At 38.3% G+C, this 22174-nt stretch overlaps 1 protein-coding gene across 8 annotated transcripts in view; it reads right to left on the bottom strand.

Annotated features, from left to right (window-relative positions):
- Positions 1-22174, bottom strand: part of Dgki (diacylglycerol kinase iota) — a 444865-nt gene that overhangs the window by 203279 nt on the left and 219412 nt on the right. For all 8 annotated transcript variants that reach the window (XM_074062275.1, XM_074062281.1, XM_074062290.1 and 5 more), the window contains 4 exons: positions 20830-20912; positions 18962-19022; positions 2805-2918; positions 1416-1553 (listed from right to left, as the gene is read on the bottom strand). In XM_074062275.1, coding sequence (XP_073918376.1) covers positions 1416-1553; positions 2805-2918; positions 18962-19022; positions 20830-20912 — 396 coding nt within the window. The remainder of the gene's footprint in view (positions 1-1415; positions 1554-2804; positions 2919-18961; positions 19023-20829; positions 20913-22174) is intronic.

Genomic DNA, 22174 nt, shown 5'->3' with positions numbered 1-22174 from the left:
CTGATAGCTAAGGAAAACATCTGGTTACCATCTCCTAAATAATATTCCAATTTAGTTTGTTTTTACGTTATTCACATTTTCCAAGAAAATGTGCCCCAATTTTCTACACATCTCCTCAAAAATCCATTTCTAAAACCCTCTAATTATCTGGATTGCTGTTCCCTGGCTGCATCAAGAAGTCTTTCCATTTCTTAAGCAGTTGGAAAGAGAATTAAATATGAATTTCTATTATAGACCTAAGCATTCCAAGTTTAGTAGGAGAAGGACCTTAAAATTTCCATATGGTTCTCCTCTTTTCTACTTTGGCTTTTCCTATCCAACTTCTATAAGTCAAATAAATATACCTGTTAAGCATATCACACACTTTGTTGTTTAAAAAGCATTACTGCATTATGAACTCAACTTCAACTGGGTAATCATGATGTTTACTAGAAACTTTATTAATTTCAGGATCATGGTTTATGTGCAAAAAAATCAAAACAAGACCAAACATGTTTTAACAAAGTATTAATCCAAATAAGAAATTTAAGCATCTATCACACTTGGCAGATAATGAATAAATGGTCTGTGGTTTTTATCTAAAATGATATGGGGTTCAATCCTTTTCAAGGCTGAAACATCTATTAAGTCTTGACCTCAATCAATGGCATGGCCCAAACAGCAGAGATGTTATATAACATGCAGATACCTGAGCTCTATTTCTGAATTCACTTACTAGAATCTCTGGCGAGGGAGCCTCATCATCTGCATTTTAACAAGCACCTGGAAATTCTTATGTAAACAAAAGTTCAGAAACACTCTCACAGAAGAGCAGTGGAAAGTAAGACAGAGAAAGTGTCTACCCAGCAACCTACCAAATTTATCAGAAATCAAGACCAGAACTTAGAACCAAATATTTGAGTAAAGCTGCAAAGTATCTTATTTGCAACTATGGCCCTTAGTTTGCTTTGGGTTGAGATAAAAGCTGAACTTCTAGAAATGAAACAGTAAGACAAAACATTTGTTTATTCATTTCCAAGTCACAACCAGGGGATGATATTGCTTGAGTTAATACCTTTTATCCATAAGGCAAATCTGATACCAGGCCAGATATTGCTGAGGTTTTCTTTCTAATCTGTCTAATGCTTTAGAACACATATATATTCCATTTTTCATAGGTTGCTTACAGTTATCTTGAAAGATTAATAAATGGATACATGCCTTTCTAGGGTGGAAGGTGAAGACAAAGAACAGATCCCTGAGCTCTGGAAGCAAGTCTTTAAAGGTCTATGGGGCAGATCAAAGGGTGGTGATATTATACTCATAACCCTAGAAGCCAGACATGAAGGAGTCAGCACATGTCTATAGCAGGGATGTGTTTCAGTGACTCGTGTGATGCTCCAGGGCTCCTTCCTGCTGAAGAAAAATTCTCTAACCTTACACACGCCATCTTCAAGTTCTTCTGGTGGCAAATCTGGGTTTCTTTCCACATGCAGGTTCCAGCGATCTAACTGTACAATGGTCCCATCTTCTACTTGGCATAGGATCTTAGAAACAGGCTCATCAGTGTAGCCCTGAGAACAGAATCAGAAAACATACATAGTGCTATTTAGGTTAGAAAGCCTGTGCCATTGAATATAGTGAAGAGTTCTACTGTAGTTCTGCTTATTTTCTAATAGGCAAGACAAGAGAGAATTGTTCTTCTCCAGATATTTTAAAGGTAATATTCACAAGAAAGTTGCATAAAAACACTAGCTTTGGCTGGTTTGAGCTGAGAAATAACTTTTACCAGCACCAAGAACCAACAGTCACTGGTAAGTACTGGTAGCCATGCTGGATGGTTGCTTTTACCGGAGTAAAAATCAAGACTCTTTATACCTCTAACTAGAGGAATTTGGGGTGTATGCAGAACAAATGTGTTTAGAAGAGAGAGGAAGAATCAAGGCAGGATTCCCATAAATATCTTTCACCTATTAACTGTCTCACTCACCTCTCCCTCACTTTGTAGGAAGAGCTTCTTACTTTTAAAGATCCATTTTTGAGAGCACGATTATTAAAGATAGCCAAAGGGTTAAGTGGGTGTGAAGCATCAGCATAGAGAACACCTTAGCTACTTCTGATAAATACACTTATTTATGTACTGCTACTAGCAAAACAAAAGTCTGTGAAAGGCCAATTCACACAAAGGCCAGGTTAATATATGAAGATAATTTTCATGTGAGACAAAACCTAGTCTAGGCAATGACCTAATATGACCAGATGAAAAGTTGGTAAGGCTATATACGTTATTATATTGTGCCTTCTTACTATCTAACGCAGTGAATAAATAAATAAAATGGCTATTTAGTGGCAAGAGAACTGCTTGCCCAACATTTTCCATAATGGGAAGGACAGTTAGATACCTGTACAGCCAAAGCCATAATAACACTGATCAGAAAAACCCAATGCTCAAAAAGGAAGGGTTATTACCAGATTTGTGATCTGGCCAGGCTGATGGTCAAGATGAATTCAAGTTTTTAAGACTGTTTTACGTGAAGACTTGAAGTCACTCCACCCGCTGTATTCCAAAGGACACCTCAGGAAGCTCCAGCCTGTGTACCAAACCCATATTTATCTGGTTCTAAGCTTTCTCTTCCCTTCTGGCTGACTGGACGTTAAACTGAAGAAGTCACCAGCTAAAATCATGGGCACTTTAATTCCCATATCGAACCCATTCTGTGGACAGCAGCACACTGCTTCCATGAGAGCCTTCCGTGAGCACGCGGAGACCTGTGGATGCTACTTGTTCCTCGATGGATGGGGCAGCCTGCAATGTCAGTTCTTACCCCTCCCCAGTTGAGAGTCCGAGCCAGGTCATTCCCAGTCCCCAGAGGAAGGACCCCAACAGGAGGCTGCGGGCTCAGCTGCAGTTCATCGAGGATGGAAAGGATCCAGCCCACCTGCAAACACATTGGGGGCCAGAAGAGAGAAGAGAAAGAAAATAAGTGACAAAGAAGACAACTCACAGAAGGAGGCTGTAAAGGGCTGGAGGGATGGTTTTAGTCTTTCTTTAAAACATATGTTTCAATTGGGTGAGTAGGGAACGTAAGGCCACTCCTCTCAGGAAAAGGACCGTTTCGTACATCTAAGCAAAACAAGACCCATTCATCTGTATTTAACTACAGGATGTACTTTCAAATTTAGGAGAATTTAAGATTTAAAGAGGCAATATGACAGACTCAGAATCAGACTAAATTTCCATTCTGACTCATACTGGCTGCATAACCTTGATTAAATTATTTAACCTCACAGAGACTTATTTACCTGATTTTCGAAATGGGATAATAGTACCTGATAATACATAATCACATGATTGTTTACAGATTAAACTAAAATGCATAGAAAACCTTAACATCATCTGCAGTCCATGTGAGCACTCTTAAACAGTTATCCTCCACAGCATCACCTTGGAAATTAGCAGTGTTTTCCAAAATATCCTTATATTCTCCTTAATGAAACATGATGAAAACATAAGTTTGGGTGGACCTAGTATCTATTATGATAAATTTAGGCAGAAAGTAGATAATTCTATACTAGAGTCACATACCCTGTTTAATCTTTTTCTAAGATAAATAATACTTTGGTTATAGTCTTATTATTATAACTATTTAGAAAAATTATCCCAAATCTGGAACTAGCAAAAAGAAATTTGCATATCCTTATGATTTCACACAAGACTACTGTCTTGCAGGCCTGCCTAAGAATTTTATAACTACAGCATGACATTGTAGAGCTGCAAATGTCAAAAAAGAAATTACTTTAAAGCTTATGGTTTTATTCCACCATAGTACATTAACCAATTTCGTCTCAAATTTAGAAAAAAGTATTTTGGTATAACCACATAATTCTTTCCTATACTTTTCTGGTAAATCGGTTTTACTGCCTTTCTGGTTCTCTCATTAAAAGGCTAAGCAAAATAGTGAAACACACTGATTCTAGCTATATTTGTATGAAAGTCATGTTTTTTAAAGTAACACTTTAACAGTACATTTAATGAATGCTACAAGTAAGACACAGAATGAAGCAATTGAAATAAAGAGACAAATGAGTTGGGTCAAGATAAGATAAGGAAAAATAGCTGCTCTCAGAAGTTTATAATAATACAAAGATGACATACTGATTACATTCTATATGCTATCTCTAAGCAAAGTCCTTTAAATGAAATCACTTATTAAAGTTCAAAGCAACTCTAGAATTTAATTTTAATTTCCATTTTGTAAAGAAACTGAGACTTGGAAAGCTAAGTAACATCAATATCACGTTGCTTATGTGGCAGAGCTGGTGTTCAAAATCAATCAAGTATAACTAATGCCGACACTCAACCTGTTAACTGCAACAGCGTGAGAAGCTTTTCAATAAAGTTCTAACCCAGCTAGGCAGAGTGGCAGACACCTGTAATCCATGCTACTTGGAAGGCTGATGCAGAGAAGTCAGAGGCTGAGGCAGGAAGCTGGCCTGGGAAACTTAGCAAGAGCATTTTTCTGAAAAATATAAAATAAAATAAAGGGGAGCCAGGAGTCTATCTCAATGATAGAACACTTACTCGGCATGGCTACACCCTGTGTTCAACGCCCTCCCCCCCAGCATCACAAAAATAAAACAAATAACAACAAAGCTATTAAATCCAGTTCTGGAAATAGTCTGAGTATCCACGGAGCCAGTGGCATGTGACTTTAAAATCTATGGAGCTGGAGAAACCCTAGAAATTACTGAATCAAAGCCAGGCATGGTGGTTATACCTGCAGTCTCAGGTACTCAAAAGGATCTGGCAGGACTATTGCTGGAGCCCAGGAGTTCAAGACCAGCCTGGGAAAATAGTGAGACCCTGTCTTGGAAAAAGGAAAGGGGAAGGGGAAGGAGAAGGGGAGGGAGAGGGGAGGGGAGGGGAGGGGAGGGGAGGGAAGGGAAGGGAAGGAAAGGAAAGGGAAGGGAAGGGAAGGGAAGGGAAGGGAAGGGAAGGGAAGGGAAGGGAAGGGAATGAAGAAGGAAGGAAGGTAGGTAAGAAACAGGAGGAAGGGAAGTGAAGAAAAAGAAGAAAAGGAAAAAAGAAAAAAGAAATGGCGGAATCAAATTCAGTTAATGATGCAGAGAGATCCAGTAATTTTCTCCACACTAAATAAAAGGGTGGAGTCAGAGTAATACCAAATCTCTGACATTCATCTAAAATCCTTTCTCTTCCACAACGATTTTCCCAGAATGTAATGAAGTGCAAAGTTGTGTTCACCTTCTAAAAGCACACAATGTTCGCCCAATATATGCACTAAAAATCCACACCTATAAAAGAATCAGAAAGTTCACTCATTCCCCAAAACAGGACAGTTTACTCCTAGACAATCCTTGAATTCTAACCAAAGTTTCTTTAGCTCTTTTATACACGGTACCAGCAAAGCCTGCTGTTGAAGGAAAAGAAAACACAAATGCCACATGCTAAATTTGTTCTGATGGCTATGCTAGACCTTGCTCCTGTGCTGCTAGAAGCACAAACTAAACACTGTGGAAATGGATAGCTCTCATAAACTACAAGAAAAGGTTAAAAGGTGATGGGAGAGGACAGAAACACTCAGAACAGCCAACAATCAGGGATCACTGAGTGCAGACACCAAAAGCCCTGAGTAGAAACAGATTCATTGTGGAGTTTAGCAGAAATCTAATTGAACACCATATTCAGAAGAGGAAAGAAAGGGAGCCCTCTCTTTAAAACTTCTCAGGGAGATGATCATTTAGTCTCCCTTTGTGTATTTGTATTCACAGATTTAGCCAGTATTATTTTAGGGAGATTAAACTAGAAAAAATTTCCTCTTCTTTCAGTTAAAGTATGTCTCTCTTTTCTAAGTAAAAATATCACTATGAGATTACTTTTTGCACACTCCATTTTCCTCTAAACACAACAATGACAGAGATGGAAAAGAAAAAGAAAAAAAAAAGACACATCTTCTAGGACAAGAATCAAGCAAAACAAAATGGCAGAGATGAGGTAAAAGCTTGGAGCAGCCAAGGAGCAGAGGAAGCCAGGAGTTTGGCTTCTATCTGAAAACAGGAAAATAAAAGTGCACCTCCTGCTGGCAGGAGGTTGTAGCAGCACTACCCTCCCTCTTAGCAGGCAAGAAGAGATGAATGTGACACGACCACTGGCTACTGCCATGGCGCCTGGAGAGATGAGACCTGCTATTACTGGAAGAAGCTGAGAAAAGCCTCTGTCTGGTAAATGCTTGGCCCAACCACTCACAAACTCACTGACTAACCGTTGCCATGTTCCCAAGACAAGAGCCATGGTGGACTATAGAAAAACCCAGCTTTAGCCTGAAAGTTCTGGAAACAACTCGAAACTGCTATGCAAACAGGTAATGAAGTGATACAGCGACAGAAAAGTAAAAAATCAACTTCCTCTGAAGATGAGCCTACAAAGAAACTTTCTAAATTGCTTGAGGAATGCTAATACGAAATTGGATAGAAGAGTAAGAGGATTAATTCACTGCCCATGAAATGCAAATAATGTCCAAATGACTTTGAAAAAGGTCCCTGTAACTTCTGAGAATTGAGGCTCTGTCTTCCAGCAGTTCTCTGAAGGTGTAATGGCCCTCCTTCAGACCTTCTCAGGCTTTGTTCCTATTTGTTTTCTCAGAGAAAGTTCTCACGAGTTCTGGTGATTCTGCGCTGTAGCTCTGCATTAGCCCTCAGGACCTGTGGATTCCTCCCCCTCTCCTCTCCTTTTGGACTTGGCTTATGCAGGAAAGGAAAACAATAGAGTTGATCTGAATGTAAAGGTGCTTTTGCTTTACAAATTCTGTCTCCTTTTTGCAGTAGCCAAGTGGTCAAATATTCAAGCTTTCCCTGAAAAGCAGCAGGCAGTCTTGTACTTCCCCATCATATCATCAACAAATCCATCAAATGCCTCCTGCCTTTTACATCATAGATTGATTTTGTCTTGAAATTCTCGCATGCACGGTCAATGGAAGGTTGATAGTCCTTGGCGGTAGATCTGAATCTTTTCTGGGCAGAACCCTGAATAGTTTCTCTTTTCCAAATGCCACATAATTGCAGCTCAGCAACCAGCACCCTCAGCAGGCAAGAAAATGCAAGGGCATGGGGCACAGAACTAACTGGGGAGCCACACTGGGATTGCAGCCAGTCTCCACCTCATACTGACGGTGGGAGTTTAGACAAGTCACTTCATCTATTCCTCCCCTATCTGGAAGACAAGAACACTAATAGTACCTGCATATTAGTGCTATTTTACCAATTAAAGAATGTGTGGACATTGCTTAGCATGTGCCAAACAGGAAATGAAAATTAACAGTAGCTACTGTGGTTTGGCTATATATTTTTCTTCCTCTTCCATCAATTCATCATAAACTTTATTTCCTAGATGCAAAATGCTTCTTCTATTGCTTTACCAAAAGAAAATAATTGAGGCTGGGAGTGGTGGCTCAAACCTGTAATCCTAGCTGCTTGGAAGGCAGAGATTGGGAGGATCACCATTAGGGGTCAGTCCAAGCAAAAAGTATACATGACCCCATCTCAACAAATGGCTAAGCACAGTGGTGTATGTCTGTCATCTGGGGAAGCACAAACAGGAGGATGGGCATAAACAGACACTCTATCTCAAAAAAAAAAACAGTGCAAAAAGGGCTGGGGGTGTGAACCAAGTGGCAGAGAACCTGCCTAGCAAATGTGAGGCCCTGAGTTCAATCCCCCGTACCACTAAAATAAAAGAGCTCTAAGTTTGCAAATCACTCCTACCTTTGGCTGCCATCAAATTAAGAAGCCTTTCTTTTGCATACTATAGAAAAATTAGAAGCCAGACTGCCCTGAAATTAAAAGAGGCTATAAGAATAATTCTAAAAAGAATGAATGGACATGAATATGGGAGCAATAAAAGATCTTAGGCAATAATTTGTGTCTTTGTCCTTGTAAGAGCAAAACTATACCAAACATCTTATGGCCCTAAAGCTGTTACTGGCAGCTCTGCCTTCATGGTCGGTAATCAGAAACCTGTCCCTGCTGGAAGTCCAGACGGTGCACTGCAGGTTTGTGGGCAGGTGCTCTGCTTTCCAGGGCTTCAGAATCCTCAAATTATCTCTACCAGCTCACCCAGTACCCTTTCAATTAAACTGTTGAATTCAGTGCAACACACAGAACTTGGCATATTTTCCACCAGAACTGAAGAAAGTTATCTTGATTGGGCCAAATCATTTTCCAGCTAGCAGAGTTCTTTCCTTCCTTCATTAGGAAAAGCAGGGCTGACAGATTTAGAACACCAGGTCCTCCACCTCATGCCCAGCAACCCATGAGGCAGCAGCAGCTGGCCAATGCTGCCACCACCTGTCCACTTTCAGTGCCAGCTGTCACTGAATGCTCCTGATCAGTATTTTCCTTCTGTAGCACACTAACATTAGATGTGGCTGAGGGGTCGGATGACAGTGAACTGAGCAGAAAAGTGAAGGACATGTATACTGGGAAATCAAAGGAAAACAAGGGTAACATTTCTCAACACTGAACAAAAAGAAAGGCACAGACAGCACTGGAGCTTTCTGATAGGTACACAGTCGGCTTTCCATACCCACAGGCTCTGCATCGGGGCATTAAAAAAATGCTGAGTTCAATTGTTTCAAAAATGTTTTAGGTCTGTACTGAACATGTGTAGATTTTCACGTCTATTTACATAGCATGTACATTGTACTAGGGATTCTAAGTAGCCTAGTGTTAATGTCAACAATACAGTAGGATGTGTGGAGGTTCCATGAACATACTACACTCTTTTATGTAAGGGACTGGAGCATCCCTGAGGTTTGGTATTGTGGTGGGTCCTAAAACCAATCCTCACTGGATACCAAGGGAAGAATTTTTCTTTTGCTTTATTAATGTCTATACTTAATAGTTTACGAAGTCCCAGTGTACCTATAGAAATCTTTAAAAAATTAGCCCAAAAGAAATCAAGATAAATGTCAAAGTATGAGCTATTTTTTTCAAAATACAATGTAGATTTAGGGCCTCAACTCACTCATGAGCAGTGAATACATACGGAGGGTACATCATGTGCTTATGCATGACTGAGGGTAGGATACAGAAAGAGCAGGGCCGAGGGATGAAAGTGGCTTAGAATGATCTGCTTGTCTCTGTCATTAAATGAAAACAGTCATTTCTTCCTCGCTTTGTCTGTGGCAAGTTAGGGCATGGAGATAGTTACCGTTTAAAATGTCTCTTAATCTGAGGAAATCAAGTGAAAAGCAGTAAGCCTGAAGTGGATGGTGAAAGTCAGTTTAAGGGTACACAAGTGCAGCAAGACATTAAAATGGTTAAGGGTAGACTTGCAGACCCCCTCCCCTGGTTCTACAAAAACAGGCATCAGATACATAGGGATCACAGGTGGTACTGTAGGAGCCACAAGGAGGGTAAATGTGCCTTTGGTTTCCCAGTTCATATGCTCCTCAATATTTAAGCAGAGTGACAGGCATGAGGAGTTAGACAGGTGTAGATGTAACTAAGAAAGTCAGAAAACACAAGTTTACCACTTGACCAAAGAATGTCTATTTCTAAGCATGAAGGTTTGAGCTCATTCTTGGGTTACTTGAGTTTTATCTTAGCTCAGAGATCAAGAATGTAACCAATCTGACACTTAAATAGTACAATAATTAAAATGGGGGTGGAGCTTATGATTCAAGTGATAGAGCAATTGCCTAGCATGCACAAGACTCTGGGTTCAATCTGAAAAAAAATTGCAGATGTTGTTTACATTATAGTCCCTTGCAGAGCAATGGTCTACACTATTATAAGGCCCCAGTTGTGAAGAGCCTTATGTATTCCTTTGCAACAAAATGTATCCCTTTGCAAATTTAGAAAGTACAGAAATGTCACAGAAACATTTCTTCCAAGTGCATCTTTGGGAAATGGACCATTATACTGCCTTGTATTTTTAAATAGCATACAATTAAAGTTTACAATATTGAAATATAAGAACTTTTTCCAAAGTAATGCAAATGTTCTATATATTAAAAATACTTTCCATACTTTAATATGGTTAAGGGTTAATATAACCTCATAGTCAAAATATTCCATCTCTGATTCCTCCTTGAGTCTTGTCACCAACTGGCAGAATTCTGACAGCTTTTACAGAGGCATATATGCTCACTAACTAAAGGCTGACTACCTTATCCCAAATATAGACCTGACACTCTGGAGAATTATACTCCATCTGCCTACAGGCAGCAGTTTTTCTTCATGAATCCATTGGACTACCCTTCTTTACATAAATTCTGTCTCCACTCACCCAAATCCCAATTGGATTTGACCTTTAGGACTTCATTAGATTTTTGGGTTTGGGGCTTTTTTCCTAGAGACTATATGGAAACTCCTTTCTTGAAACCACCATATACCTCCTAGTCTCCAAATTCATCCTAATTCTTCATTCTCTCCTTAAACTTTAACCACTCTCTCTCTCCCTCTCTCTCTCTCTCTTGAACTCCACTTTTCATTCGTTTTCTTGACAAAACAGACTACTAACTGCCCTTTTATCCTTCTATCTTTTCATAGCCCTTTTGGACTTTGGCTCAAACTCCATAATTCTACATTTCACCATGTTTGGACTTGGCTATCTTCCCTTTTTGTCACTTATGCTTTAAAATCCCATGTTTTGAAACACTTACCCAATTGCAGAGAATACCTCAATAAGACATGTGCTAACACAGTGATTCTTAAGCCTATTTGCTGAGTAGAGGAAAGAGAGAAGAGCAAATGGAGGATGGGGGAGGAGTCTACTTGGCAGCAGAGTGCAGATGGGGAGATGTGGGGAGTGGAGCACAAATTCAGGGATGAAGTCCACAATTTGGGGATATAGTAGGTAGCTGATATTGATGTGAGTTAATAAATAAAAAGAACTATGAGTTCAGTACACCAGGAATATTCTTGACTTATCTCTTGCTGTCACTAAGATTTAGGAGAAAAGAGATAAGTGGGAGGCTGAAGTCATATAGGAAGGCAAGTAGATTCTAAAATAAAGAAGATAGCTAGAGTCACAATGGACATATCCCTTCATTAAAGATAACTAATCTGGGAGATGGCTGAGCTAGGAAGAACATAGGATATTTGTCCCCAGAGGATTTTTTTCAGATGTAACTCTTAAACAAGGAAAATGGGAAAATTCCACAGTAGTGTTGGGGATCAGAAAATGATACCCAAGATGTGGCATTTTGGCATGCTGAGTACTTTGAAATGAAGGAATTTGGGAGGCCCACTCTCTGACTTTCTTCTGGACTCCGTCTCCCTCTCCTCATTATCTCCCACTGTGAGTCAATAAGAATCATACCTTCTTCCCCACGGCAGGTCATAGAAACTAGAACCCTTTCCCCATCCCCCACCACCAGCTGGTCTCAAAACCTAAAAATATTATTCTACCCTTCCCCATGTTTCTGTCTAGGAACTGGTCATAAAGAAATTCTCTGACATTCCTTGTCTGAGAGTAGATCATAAGACCTTCATTCCAGAAGGATTCCTGCTCCAACCTAGGAGGAAGGAATGCTACAAAGAAGAATCTGAATACACAAACCTAGCTGGACTTCACCCTTCAGTCCATTACTATTAGATCAGACCCTTTATGGTAGATCACATATCCACATGTCCAATCTTCCTCAAACTTAAGCATAAAACCAAATCATTTTCCATGTGTTTTCATGTCTTCAATCTAAGACATCTTTGTTATGTAAAACTTTGATTCAATAAATGAGATATGTTTTTCTCTTGTTAACCTGTAGTTTGTTATGGGGTGTCAGCCTTGACCTACAGGATGGGAGGAAATAGGTCACATCCTTTTCACCCCTGCACTAGCAATATCCCTAAATCTCTCCCCTTAGGACACTGTAAACTCTTGAAATTTAATTGGCATTGGGGGGGGCGGTGAAGGGGGAGATTCCATCATCAAATACATTTTGGAAAACACTGGTTTAAACAAAGTTAAATAGGTTTTGCTTTTATGTTGTAAGACTTTATAATGGATTTTGTAAGTTAATAATCTATTATGAATATTAAAGACTAGTAAACACTATTTTCCCAACTGAAAAAAATGTTTTTCCTCTCCACTAAGTATCTTGAGGGCCTAATGGAATTGCTGCTTTATTTTATTCCGCTGCATTTGTTAGTTATGTTAGTACATAAAGTACATCCAATGCTGTATGAAGTGCTTGCGTACTAGGAAAGGAAGTTAGAAAGGAGATTTTATTGCTACCTTTGAGAATGAAACATTATAATTAGGGAGATTAGAGGGGAAACCAAGGATAGTCCATAACACAATCTTATATGCTTAGAAATTAGAATCCAAATCCAGAAGAAAGAGAAATTGAATCACATGATCTATCACGACCCTTAATTCTTTACCTTTGCTAAATATATAAACAACAGTGGAGGCTAAATGGAGAAATAAGGGAAATAGTAAAGAGAGAAAAATATCAAAGGTAGTATACTTTAACCAAATTCTGTGTTTTCTTTAAAAAATGAACATACGTGGCACCAATTAATAACCTTGAAGACAAACAACCTTAGTAAATGTTCTGAGTTTTACTTTCACTAGAAAAAAGTACAATAATTCAAGGGTATCCACATATTTCTCCTTACTAAATGTGACCAATTATTAAGAATAAATGGAGGGAAGCATAACAAGATAGCAGCTGAAAAAGACTCTGCAGTGATTGGCTCCCCACAAACATTCCAGTGTGAATAGCTGTTCATGCATCAAACCGCCTTCCCAAGAGCTAAGAATTCAGGTGAAAGGCCACAGTGCCTGGTTTTAGTATAATAAAAAGAAAAGATGCATTGAAGAAAGCAGAAAGTGAAGAGTTTCCCACATCACTTCCAAGCAGCATAAAGAGAGACATCTCCCTCTTCGAGGAGGGAGATGAAATTAAGTCCAGAACTTAGACTTGAAACCCAACACCAAGCCCACCACAGTGAAACCAGATGCTGGGTACAGATAAAGCCCCAGTATCCCTACCCCAGGTGAATACCCATAGACTTAAGTCACTGAAACTGCCTTAGCCAGGAGCTGACTGCCTCCACCGCCTCCTCTTCAACCTCAGGCAGCAGAGGGTAAAGCAAGACTCCACCTGGTGGCAGGTCAGGAAAGCTAGCACAGGGCTTTGTCTTGGAGCTCAGTGATAGGCCTGCCATGCTGAGATGCAGTACCAGGCAGAAACTGAAAGGTCTATAGCCAGGTCAGAGCTCACAGATGGAGTCTGTAGACCTGCCCTGGCATCAGGTGCCAGTAGGACAAGCTCAAGTTTTAACCCACATCATTGCCAATCTTGGAGTGGGCCTGGGACACCATACCTGCCCCAAAACTGCACAGAAGCCTGTGCCTGTGAGACTCAGGTATGACCCAGTTTAGCATCAGCCTTGGTGGACAGAGGACTGCCTTCACCACCCAACCTCCAACCTCATGCAGCACAGCCATCCCCAAGCCAGTGCTCACAGATGAGCCTCTAGTCCTGCCCCAATACCAGGGAAAGATCTACACCCTAATGGGACAGACTCATAGGCCTGGATGGGATGTACCTCACAGAGTATGTAGGTCCTTGCAACCTGAAGAGTCAGGCATGAGCTAGCTGAGTATTAGCCTTGAAAGCCAACAAACTGCCTTCATCAATACTACACCAACCTTGGGCAGCACAGTGAGGATCAACACTCCAATTTGCTGAGGGCAGGACAGGGTAATTAGCCAAGGACTTTGTCTTGGTACTCAGTGCCAGGCTGTGAAACCCAAAGGTGGGCAGATCTTAACAGTGCCCATCTCCAGGTCAGTGCTGACAGCAGAGCTTCTGGAGCAGGCTTGGTGTCAACAGAGACACACAGCCCCAGTCAAATAGACTCCTATTTGAGCCAGCTGGTTGGTTGGCTGGTTGCAGAGGTCTTGGACCATATGTCTGCCTCAGCAGTAGGCAGCCCATAGTAGTGTTGGTCTTGGTCCTACCCCAGTGCTGTGTCTTGATGGACTGTAAGCTCAGGCTCTAATACATCTTTGTGACATTAGCAGACATTGGCATAGCAAAGAAGTCTGGGATTGTCCTCTCCCAACCACAGTGACTGTTAACATCCAGACCTACCTTAGCCCTAAGTAAAAGCTTGGGGGTAGACTAGCCTTTTTAGATAGCCCCTTGGTTTATGTAAACACACCTTTTGTGGGTTTGGAACAAGTCTGGGCTTAGACTGCTCTCTAGTGTCAAACCAGTAACAATATACCAACAGTGGACTTGAGGTAAACTGGACTTAGGGAGCCATCTAGTGGTAAAATAGCAGAAGTGACTACAGTTCAGAATAAAACAAAACAAAAAAACCTAATTATCAAATGTCCAGGTAGCATACACTAAATATCAAGAGCTTTCAAGAAACCATGACTTTATGTAATGGTCAAAATAAAGCACAGGAAACTGACTGGATAACACAATATGGGCAAACTCTTAGATGGAAAATTTTAAAACAACTGTTTTGAAGATTCTCAGTGAGCTTTAAGAAGAGACACAGAAAAAATTCAACACATGACAGGGAAATTTGCAGATGGAAGCAATTATTAAAACTCAAACAGAAATCCTTGAACTGAAAATTACACACAGAAAAAACAAAAACATAATAGAAGTTACCAATAGCAGGATAGATCAAACTGAAGAAAAAAATCATTGAGCTCAAAGACAGCCTATTTGAAAATACATGATTATAGGAGAAAAAAGGAAAATGAATGAGAAGGAATAAAAAAGTCAATGGGAACTTTGGGACAGAACTAAAAGAGCAAATATACAGGCTCTTATTCATAGAGATAACAAAGCTATTCACAGAGATAATAACAGAAAATTTTCAAACCTAGAGAAGGATACAATATCTAAGCAGATTCAACTCAATCAAGTCAGATTATAATCAAAGCAGCAACAGAAAAAAAAAAGCAAATAACACAGACAGGTGTCCCAATTCTCCTGATAGCAGATTTCTCCCCAGAAATCTCATGGGCCAGTGGAGAATGGCATGAGATTTTCATAGTACTGAAGGGAACAAACTGCAAATCTACAATTCTGTACCCAAAAAGCTATGCTTTAGAAATGTCTATAATAACTTTAAATGTAAATGTATTAAATTCTCCAATTTAAAAACAGTTACTGAATAGATGAAAAAAAGAAGACCCAACTATATGTTGTTTATGAGAAACTCACTTCACCTCCAAGGACATGTATGAACTAAAAATAAAGGGATGGAATATAATAGTCCATACATATAGAGTCCAAAAGAAATCAGAAGCTTACCTCAGATCAAACAGACTATAAGTGAGGCTTGCTCCACTGTTTAGTTGGTTAAAGTACATGTCTGATAAAAACAGACCTTAAATCAAAAGCAGTAGAGACAAGACTGGTCATTATATACTGATAAAAGGGCTAACTCAGCACAAAGAGATAATGATTCTAAATATGTATGCACCCAATATTGGAATACCCAAATATTATTAGACCTAAAGGGAAATACATACTCTAAAACAATAATAGTAGGGAACTTTAGCATCCTACTTTTAGCAACAGACTGATCATTAAGACAGAAATCAACAAAGAAACAGCAGAGTTACATTGCACACAACACCAAATGGACCAAACTGAAATCTACAGAGCATTCCATCCAACAGCTGCAGAAAACACATTCTTCTCATCAGCACATGGAACATTCTCCAGTACGGACCATATGATAGCCCACAAAGTAAGTCTCAACAAATTTAAAAGAAATGATGCCATACTGAGTATCTTTTCTGACAACAGTAAAATAAAACTAGAAATCAGTAACACAAAAAAATCTTCAGAAATTATACGAAAACATAGAAATTAAACAACTTATTCTTGAACAGCCAGTAGATTAAGGGACAAAATAATAAATAGGTTAAAGATTTCTTTAAACAAATGAAAATGGATGTACAACATACCAAAACCTATGGAATACAGCAAAAGAATACAAAGAGGAAAGTGTATAGCAATTGACACCTATTTTGTTTAAAAAAAAACAGAAAGCTCTTAAATAAACAGCCTATTGCCAAATCTCAAAGAATCTAAAAAACAAAAACAAAGCAAAACTGAAATTAGTAGAAGGAATAAAGATCAGAGTGAAAATAAATGAAGTAAAGACAAAAATACAAAAGATTAATGAAACAAATTGCTCTCCCTTTCAAAAATGAAATGGAACTAATGTCAGTTCTTCAATTATTCTAGAAAATTGAAGAGGACAGAAGTTATCCAAAAATATTCTACAAGGCATGGACTACTATTCAGCCATAAAGAGAATGAAACCCTTGGCATCTGTGATAAAATGGATGGAACTGGAGATCATTACATTAAGTCAAATAAGCCAGGCATGGAAGGACAAGTTAGGTTACCAAAATCCACTAAGGATCCAACAAGTAAGGAAAATTGCATCAATATCTTTGATAAACAAAGGCACAAAAATCCTTAACAAAATACTAGCAAGCTGAATTCAACAGCACATGAAACAGATTATCTTCTATGATCAATTGGGATTCATCTCAGGGCTATAAGAATGCTTCAACACAGGTAAATCAATAAATGAGGTATACGACATCAACATAATGAAAGAAAAATCTATATAAATCAAGAACTGTGGTATATAATAGCAACATAATGAAAAACAAATCTATATGACCAGCTCAATAAATTCAGAAAGGGCATTTGATAAAATTCAACATTCCTTTATGATAAAAATACTGAACAAATCAGGCATAAAAGGGATGTATCTTGTTGTACTAACTGCCACTTATAATAAGACAACAGCTAACATTATACTGAATGGAAAAAAGCTGAAAGCTGTATCTCTAAGATCTGAAACAAGACAAGGATGTCTACTTTTTTCCATTTTATTCAATAAAGTACTGGGAATCTGAGACAAAGCAATCAGGCAAGAGAAAGAAGAAGTCACTGTACATAGATGACATGATATTTATACAAATAAAATCCCAAAGACTCCCTCAAAAATTATTAGAACCAATAAATGAATTTAGTAAAGTTGTAGGATACAAAATCCTACTTTTTTCCATTTTATTCAATAAAGTACTGGGAATCTGAGACAAAGCAATCAGGCAAGAGAAAGAAGTCACTGTACATAGATGACATGATATTTATACATATAAAATCCCAAAGACTCCCTCAAAAATTATTAGAACCAATAAATGAATTTAGTAAAGTTGTAGGATACAAAATCAATATTAAAAAATCAGCAAGCATTGCTATACACTAACAGTGAATTATCTGAAATTGAAATCAAGAAAGCAATCCCACTTGTAATAATTATAAAAAATAAAATATCTACAAATAAATTTATCCCAAGATGTAACAGATCTGTACAAAGAAAACTCTATAAAACATCAATGAAAGAAACTGAAGAGGACACAAAAAAATGGACCAAGATCCTAAAAGCATAGGAAGCAAAACTGGACTACATCAAACTAAAAAGCTTCTGCAAAGCAAATGAAACAATAATCAGAGTGAAGAGTTGACCTACGGAATGGACAAGATGTTTTCAAATTATACCTCTGACAAAGGATCGATATCCAGAATGTATGAGGAACTAAAAAACCCAATAGCAAAAAACAAAGTAATCCAATTAAAAAGTAGTTAACAGACCTACATGGACATTTCTCAAAAGAAGACAGATAAATGGCCACAAGATATATGAAAAATATGTTCAACACCATTAATCACCAGGGAAATGCAAATTAAAACCACAATGAGATGGTACCTCACCCCAGCAATAAGGGCTGTTATCAAAAGACTACAAAGGTAACAAGGGCTGGTAAGGTTGTAGAGAAAAGGGAACCGCTGCACACTGTTAGTAGGAATGTCAAGTAGAACAGCCAGTGCAGAAAACAGCAAGGAAGTTCCCTAAAAAGACTAAAAGTGACCACGTGAGCCGGCAATCTCATCACTGGGCATTTATACAAAGGAGGCGAAAACAGTTTTGTAAAAAACAAAATCTGCATTCCAGGTCCCCTGTAGCACTGTTAACATTAATTACTAAGAGATGCAAACAACCTAAGTGGCTATCAACTGATGAATGGATAAGAAAAATATAATAAGCATATAGAATGGAATACTATTCACCTATAAAAAGAATGAAACCCTGTCATCTGTGATAAAATTAATGGAACTGGAGATCATTACATTAAGTCAAATAAGCCTGACATAGAATGACAAGTATCACATGATCTCACTCATAAGTGGAATCAAACACAACTGGTCTCCTAGAATCTGAGCACAGAAGTGGTTACAGAGGCCAGGGAGAGCAGAAGAGAGGGAAGGAGAAAGCAAGATTGATCAAAGGGTGTAAGTTACAGTTAAACAGGAGTAAGAAGGGCTGGATGCTATTACACGGTAGTGTGACTACAGATGACAATAATATACAATATATAATCCAAATTATTAGAAGAAAAGACTTTGAATGTTTTCACCATAAAAACTGATAAATGTCTGAGGAGACAGATAGCTTCAACCTGACTTAAATATGATGTATCCATGTATTGAAACATCACCTGATATGCTGTTAATATGTACAATTTTTTATGTTTTCATGTATCAATTTAAAAATAAATTTCATTAATAAATAATAACTATTAGAAAAGAATAAATGGAAATATATCAGTTCATATTTTTAAAAGAATTTAGCCACATGTAAAAATCTTCATTTCAATGACATGATCACATGCTCACTCTGAAACAGAATATAGTGTAGTAAAGAGAGTGAAGCACACTTTAGAAAGGTAAATATGTATCCCTAAGAATAACAAGTCCCCTACGCCTTTTGGCTGCGATTCTCAGGACAGAGACCTTCCCTTTAGGGAACTGGAAAGGCTGGGGACGAAGAAAGAAAACAGTAAGGAAGATAGAAGAAATAAGGGAGGAAAGTGGATTCTCTTTCAAGAACCTACCGTTCCATCCCCACCGCAGGCCAGAATTCGCAGATTTGGAACTTTCCTATACAGCTCCAGCCTGTAGAAGAAAAAGAAGAAGCAGTGAACAAAGGGACACTTCACTTCTTACGACAAAATGTAGGGAGGGGTCCCTTGGAGAAGCTGTATCATCACAAGCATGACAGTATCATCAAAGCCAGTATTTGCAGAACCACAAGTAGACTGACTCCAACAATGGATCAGGGACTGGTAGAAAGCATTACTTTTAAACAAATGGGGTTTTGGGGTGTCCTAGAGTCTTAATTCTCATGATTCCAATTATTGTGTCAGCACACATTTTTCTCTTTAGTGTCTGACTTCCTTTCTTCTTTTTCTTTTCCCATAATTCTCTTCTCTCCTTTCTTAGAGAAAACCATCATTAATTGGTAATCAACAGCCCTTATGTGTCTCCTCCCTGCATTCCATTCATTTTTTCTGGATCTATTTATTTTTCAAACCCCTACTTAACTGCTCTTAATTCTAATCTTTTTCAGAGAAATGGAGAGGCTTCCCCACTATCATTGCTACCATATCCACATAACTGTGCTTCAACTCACTCATTCACAGCCTGACCTGTACTCCCAGTGCCAAGTGGGAGAAATTTACAGACAATTCTTTTCTTGGAGTTCGCCTGTTTGAGGTTAGATCATCTTACCTTTCCTGTTCTTTCTTAAGAAAATGTAGTGATGCTTCCTCTGTTAGAATTCTTGCCTCATTGGAGCTGTTAAAGGCTCAGCTCTAGAAAAATCACCTATTTAAATAAAGTAATGCCTGTTCTGGAAATATGTCCTGTCCTGCCATGCTTTTGATGAAGCACCTACCTAAGGTCAAACTAAAGTGATAAAATCTTATGAAAAGTAAAATCTAAAAGGACACAAACCAGAGTAGCAAATTTGCCTTAGCACAACCAAACAGAAAAAATATATAGAGAGAAGTCCTACAGCAAACTCTAGTGGCAAAAAAATTCATAAATTTCAATGTAGAAATTCAAGTTTCATAGTTGATGTCCTCTTGCAAGCTTAAAATACTTAGTTTATCCATTTCACACAGGATTACTATTTTGCTACAAATCATATGAGTTAACATCTCTTTGCCCTTAATATAGATAGCTATTTATTAAAAAAGGACTGCTATCCTTTACGTTCAAACACTTATCAGCTAACATCAGAACTATCCTGATAGATGGATTTAAAACAAGGAGTCAAACAATAGCAGATGTGCCCCTGCTCTTTCCTACCAGGTAGGCTCACCTATGACTGGACTTAACTGTTAATGCTTCTAACAAAAACAGAGAATGGGATTTCTGAGAAACTCAGAAAAGGATAAGAACAGGAATTACAATATTTCCCCTGTACCAATGTGGAGTCCATATGTAAAACCAATTAATCAGCCAATACCTGCTCTCAAATTCACACACGTGCACACACACAATTCCTCCAAATCAATGTTCACAAATTAATATAGCTATCCCCTGAGATAAACGTACATTCTTGTTAATGTGACTCTCCAAAGTTACGCATGTAAATACAAAACAATGAGTTCTTTCCCAACGCACAGACTTTCTGTGAATAATCTACAGGTGTACCTTCACAGGCAGCAAACACTCTAGAAGTGTGTACTGAGACAGCAATGGAGAAGATAACGTTTTGAAGGAAACTAGCTCAATGACAAGTAGGAGAGAAAGTTAGATAAAGTTTCAAAGGGAAGAAAATGCAGGCAAGAAAGCAGATGAGACACAAGCAGAACACTGTTCACCAGGTCATCAAATAACAGGTCTTGACCCCATATCAGAAAGTCTTCTCTTGCCCAAAATATATATGGGGCGTGGAGGGTATCTCCAGACTTACGCATCTTTGGGCCCCTCCTGAGAAAGATCAAAGACTTGCCGTGGATTTAGGTACCACATGAACATCTGCAGGACTTTGGTTCCCTGTAAAGGGAAAAAAAATGACAATAATGGGGAAATTTTCCCAATATTAAGAAACAAAAAGGGACTTGCGATGTAGTTCAGTGGTAGTGTGCTTGCCTAACATGCACAAGGAATTTGGTTCAACCAATACCACAAAAAAAATTGTTAAAAAGAAATCAGTTTATTTACAATAATATTCAATTATTAATAGTAAAGTAATCAACATTGTGAGTTTTGACCATAGATAGACACAGAGTGAATGTCCAGGTGAGATGTTTGTCTAAGCTGTGTAACCGTGGGTACATTTCTTAATATAACAAAGCTCAGTTGCCCTTCTACTCAATATGGAGATAAGAATGCCTCGTTCAAGGTATGTTAAAAAGGCTAAATACATGTTGGAGGAACGCCACAGCACTTGACATACAATACATGCTTGGTGAATAGTATTTATCAGTTTTATCATCAGTACCTAATGTGTGAAAATCCATACAGGGAAGTTGTTAACAGACCTATAATTTTAACATTAATTTTTACTTTATTGCGCAGACTATTGTTGTCTCTGTAAAATATAAAATATGGGCGATATGAGCCATGCACAATTTTATTAAATACTTTTTCTAAATGAAGCAAAAGTGTAGCTGTTATTTCTATATAACATGTAAAACTTTACCTAGTTAGTAAGATCACAGCTTACTTCCACACTTATCAATCTACTTGCCTGTATCAGCTTACATCGAGCCTTCTCTCTCACGTGAGCATTTTTGGACTGCTTTAAGTAACTGTGACACTTATAGAGATGATCATTACCACAGACAAAAGGGAGTTTTGTAGATCATTTCTTAAAGCAAGAAGAAGTGAATGAAAGATCTTTTTATTAATTGTTACCAAAATGGCTTTAAAATTGAGTAGGATGCCTCACTTTATCAACCATAGTAGATAATATTTGACAAGTTAAACACAGTTTGTCACTTTTAATATCTTTCCTTTAGTAACTATCATGTTCATTCTTTCCTAAAATATCCCTAAATTTGCATATCCAATATGCTGTCTTTAAGAATCATGCTGGTATATCAGAAACACCATGAGGTTTGAGTCAGAACTTGGGTGTTCTAACTTGTGATCAGGAGCACTTGGGTCTTGCAGAAAGGCAATATATAAACCAGAAGGGATGGTACCTCTCCAGGGTGATTATGTGAATTAAATGAAGCAGTACAAGTTTGTACCCAGCACAGTATGTGGCATAAAATAAACCTTTGTGAGTGTTGGTCCCTTTCTTTTTGCTT

This window comes from Castor canadensis, chromosome 2 (genome assembly GCF_047511655.1).
Source record: "Castor canadensis chromosome 2, mCasCan1.hap1v2, whole genome shotgun sequence".
Taxonomy (NCBI): domain Eukaryota; kingdom Metazoa; phylum Chordata; class Mammalia; order Rodentia; family Castoridae; genus Castor; species Castor canadensis.
This window is presented reverse-complemented; position numbering and strand designations above follow the sequence as displayed.